At 41.1% G+C, this 4,340-nt stretch overlaps 1 protein-coding gene across 1 annotated transcript; it reads right to left on the bottom strand.

Annotated features, from left to right (window-relative positions):
• Positions 1-1,018: 1,018 nt before the first annotated feature.
• On the bottom strand, positions 1,019-4,122 carry LOC103341462 (Regulator of Vps4 activity in the MVB pathway protein). Its single transcript, XM_008244983.3, is given in 6 exon segments — positions 1,019-1,795; positions 1,798-1,818; positions 1,947-2,069; positions 2,276-2,447; positions 2,547-2,650; positions 2,756-4,122. Coding segments are annotated over 6 exon segments (1,224 nt in total). The 5' UTR covers positions 2,942-4,122; the 3' UTR covers positions 1,019-1,177.
• Positions 4,123-4,340: the final 218 nt, after the last annotated feature.

Here is a 4,340-nt window from a genome sequence, read left to right as displayed (position 1 = left end):
GACCACACAATTAAGCTTGATAATACCCAAGGACCACATAAGGTATATTCCGTTATGAGAATAAAAAATATATGAATGAAAGTCCAGCAACACACCACACTATGATTTCATTTTCAATATGTTTTTACAAAAAACCAAAACAAAATCCTACAACAGTTTTTATCGAGAATAACAATGGACTTACACTATGACAACCTTGTGGTCCAGATTCTCTAAGCACCACCATCTAACACCTTCTAGCCTTAAAGTCTGCCAACGAATGATTATCTTCTCCAATATTCTAACCCAGGATCTGCAATAAAAATCGAAGGAACCTATCTAATGTTCTCCTCTTTAATGAACCCACCCAATTTGAAGAAATATTGAAAAGTTGGTTCCGTTAGGTTTCAAAAATGGGGCCCACTGCATTCGTAACGTAGAAGGAAAGACTGATGGGGTAAAGAGACGGTTATTTATAGTTTTGAGGACGCTCGCCACGGTGTTAAACAGGGGGCATGTGCATAATTGCCTTAATAATAACCCTCCTCAAGCTCTGAATGGAAGCCTAAAAATGGTCCTCACTTATCTCTCATCTCTCCGCCTCCATCACCTCCTATCTCTCTACCTCCCTCGTGTCTCTCCTCTTTCTCTGCCTCCATATCTCCTCTTGCTCACCTTTGAAATAAGATGAGCCCAGCAGCAGCTACAAAGAAAAGTAACTCCTGGCGCCTACCCCTAACGATTTGGGTGAAAGAGCGGCGGTGTCCTCCCGCCTAGCGCCTAGGCCCTTTTTTCAAACACTGTCAGAAGTGAATGTTAGACGGTGCCTTCTCAATTTTTTTTCCTGTAAGAATTTGTTTGGGGTTGTGTTTATGCTGCAAATTGTAATTCAAGGGTGTTGAATCGAAGGAGTTCAAGTTGAGGAAATTTGTGCACTCATGCCCATGTACAAGTAGAACCCACTTCAATTCCCAGACTACAATTTTGAGACCTCACAATATCAACAAAATAGAACTGAAAAACCGATGTTTCAAAAATTTCAACAAAATAGAACTGAAAAACCGATGTTTCAAAAATTATCACACTAAGTTTACATTTCCACCAACAACAAAAAACAAAAAAATCAAAGATCAAGAAACAATCAAATTTATAGACGACATAATTTATTAGCAAAACCAACAAACAAGACTAATGATTCTCAGTACCCACGCACCCCTCTTGTCCTCAGAGAGAATGGTGCCTTCTCTATGTTCAATCTTGGTGGGCTTTGCCTTCCAGACCCTCCAGCAGCATGTGCTGACTCAACCTTCAGCCCAGATTGAAACCTTGAAGGAATTTGCTTACGAGATGGGGGCATGGCACTTCGTTCATTGTCACTCTCACTCTCATCAAACGCTATATCCTTCCCTGAAAGACTGGCATGGACCATGGCATCTCCATCTGAATCTAAACTTGAAGAAGATGTTGACCTCTTCAATTCTTCACCTCGATTTTGCTCATTTTGTGATTCAGATTCACTTTTAAAGGACTCATATCTGTCAGATAAAATTCCTCGTTTACTACCGGGACTATTTTGATCATCAGGATCATGAGATTCAGACCTAGACAGTTCCACTGCTGCTCTTGCAGCTGCTGCCGCATAAGCTGCAGACTCGAAAGCTGCTTGAGCAGCATCAGCTACATCCTTGTATTTCCTGTTCTTAAGTGAACCAGAGAACCTATCATCTTTTTCTGTCTCTTGAGAGAGAGCCTGCAAATTATCCGCTGATGCCGTGCCACTTGAACTGGCCGTGGGTTTGGTGCAGCCTGGTTTTGATTCTTGTTCACATCCAACTTCTCCTGCGTTTGATCACACACACACAGAACAAACCACATGCCATGAATACATAATTGTCAAAGTCTAAGAGCAAATGACAGTTCAATTCTATTCCTCTTGTAATTCCTGTTTTTGTTTTCAAGTTGCATACCTCAGTGGAAACAGAAGTAGTTTCCTCCAGCTGCAGAACAATGCTGTTCTCTGCAGCAATTTCTTTGAGCACCTTCACTCTGATCTCCAAAACTGGCATCCTAGTTGACAGTTTTTGCATCATCTACAGAAACCCAATATCCACACAAAAATATGCAACTATTAATAAGGGAAAGTGGCAAAAGTAGTGACTTTTCCCTTTTCTTCTTTTTTTTCTTTTAATGGCAAAAAGGAACAAGATCTCATTTACGTCATATTTGGTGTTTCTTTTATCTCATTGAACAATTTCACAAATTCATATATTCATTTCCCAAAAAAGGAAATACATACCGTAAGGTTGACTCCACAATTGTTGCGCACTTCAATGGCACGAGCAGCAAATTCCTTGCCAAAACGAGAGGTGAGAACCGTACGAATCTCTTGAAGCTCTGGGAAATCCCCACATCTTGAAGCCGCATAAAGCAAACTCGACGTTGCCTCCCTCAGTTCATCAGGACATACTCTGTAAATAAACCAAACCACAAGCTTATCTGATCAGCCTAGCAAAGCTATGCATGAATATAACACCACAAAAAGTAATTAAATGAGATCACTAGCAAACCTTTCTTGTTCAATGAGGTGAACCCTTTCAATCACGAGGTTGCAGTAACGCTCTATCATGACAAGCACATCCAACATATTCTGCTCCTTAATCACCTGCTCCACCTGCCAACACCAAAAACAGAGCCTCTCAGTGGCAAAGTCAACGAGAAAAATAAGTTACCCAGAAAAAGATTTGATCACAAAGTCAGAAGAAAATATAAATCCTACCCGAAGAAGAGCTCGTTCATGGTGACCAAGTTGGAGGAGCTGAAGAACATCAGAGCGGGCTTGGGAGAACTTGACCTGGCGCAGGTTCTTGAGGACAGCAAGGCGAGACAGAGCAAGATTCAAAAGTGGTTTGAGCTTGGAGGTCTTGAAAGTCCTTCCGAGCAAAGCATCGAGCTTTCTTCCCATATCGCCTTCTTTCTTCTGTATAATTCCAGGCACAACCCAACAAACGAGCCCTGGATCGTTTGCTCCTTTACGAGATGACGACGATTGAGAGAAAGCACGAATGACTCGGTGACTGTACGACTTTCTATGAGTACATGGAGCCTCTTCGCTGCTTACGTGTTTTGTTTATGTGTTTTTGTGGACTTTTTGGCTTAAGGGCTAAGTCTCTAGATGGAGATGATGCAAATGTAGACGTGGTTTTAGTAAAACGCGGCTTATTAGTCTTAGATGGGCAATTTCTGCGAAGAGAGCCAGAAAGCATCCAGTTGGTCAGACGCACTTCGGACACGTGGATCACGGTCGCCACGAAATGAAATCTTTTTATGGAATGGGTTTGTTTATGGTAAGTAACAGCTTCTTGTTTTGCTCTAGTGGCTAGGCAAATATGCAGAGTGCTTCCCAGATCTGGACAAACTGGTGCTGGTTCTGCCTATTGCGGAGGATTTTGGTGAAATTAGGGCAAGTGAAAGACGAAAACAATTTCTAATGAATGTTAATTCTGCTGTAATTCCTAAATGTGCAGGGTAATCCTATATAGGATGGATCAACTTTGTTCCTCAATCTTCCCAATTTGGTGGTTCGGTTAGGTGTCGTCGTATTAGCAGTGGACCCATTACGTAGCAGTGGCCAAATGAATAACACAACCAACGCAATAGAAATAATATTTGCCCATATAGGATTATCCTCTGAGGCCTATACCCGACAAGTTAGTAGGGATGGCGATTGCTGAGGGTACTTTTGAGTGTGGTCTTGGTGACTTGTGAGGAGAAATGGATGTGAAGTGGAAGCTTCTTAGCGATCTTGTATAAGACTGAACCCAAAGATTGCAAGAAACCTATTAATTTGAATTCGTCAATCTCCATTTGACCACAGAAGACGGAACCTGCCAACTAGTCTAGAAGGGTAAACTTATCAAAGCCCGTGGCCCCCGTAATTGACAATGTAACACCACCGGCGGAAAGGGCTTTTGGTACCATCGGATCATTATATTATTAAAAATGGCGGGCGGCTCTAATCTACCATTTTCTTCTCTTTTGTTATATGAATCAAGCGACACGACAAGAGCTGCATATAAAATTACAATTCCCTCACAACAATTTTAAACACAATTCATATCATCACACCAGATTTGATTGAATATAATAAAAAGTAACAACTAGGCTGCGTAGTGAAGGTTATACACAGTTGTTTTTGCAGCACAGATCACGCAATATAAGGACTGAAATTATACTCACAAGCCATATATATATATACATATCTTTTTTGCAGCAGAGTCAATTAACTTTCGTGTGAACCTGCTTGGTTACTTTACATTAGACTTGTGGAATCATACGCGTTAATATAAAATTGTTATTTTCCA

The sequence above is a fragment of the Prunus mume genome, linkage group LG2, assembly GCF_029339155.1.
Source record: "Prunus mume cultivar Tortuosa linkage group LG2, ASM2933915v1, whole genome shotgun sequence".
Lineage (NCBI taxonomy): Eukaryota > Viridiplantae > Streptophyta > Magnoliopsida > Rosales > Rosaceae > Prunus > Prunus mume.
Note: the sequence above shows the minus strand (reverse complement) of the source record. Positions and strands in the feature narration are given on the sequence as shown.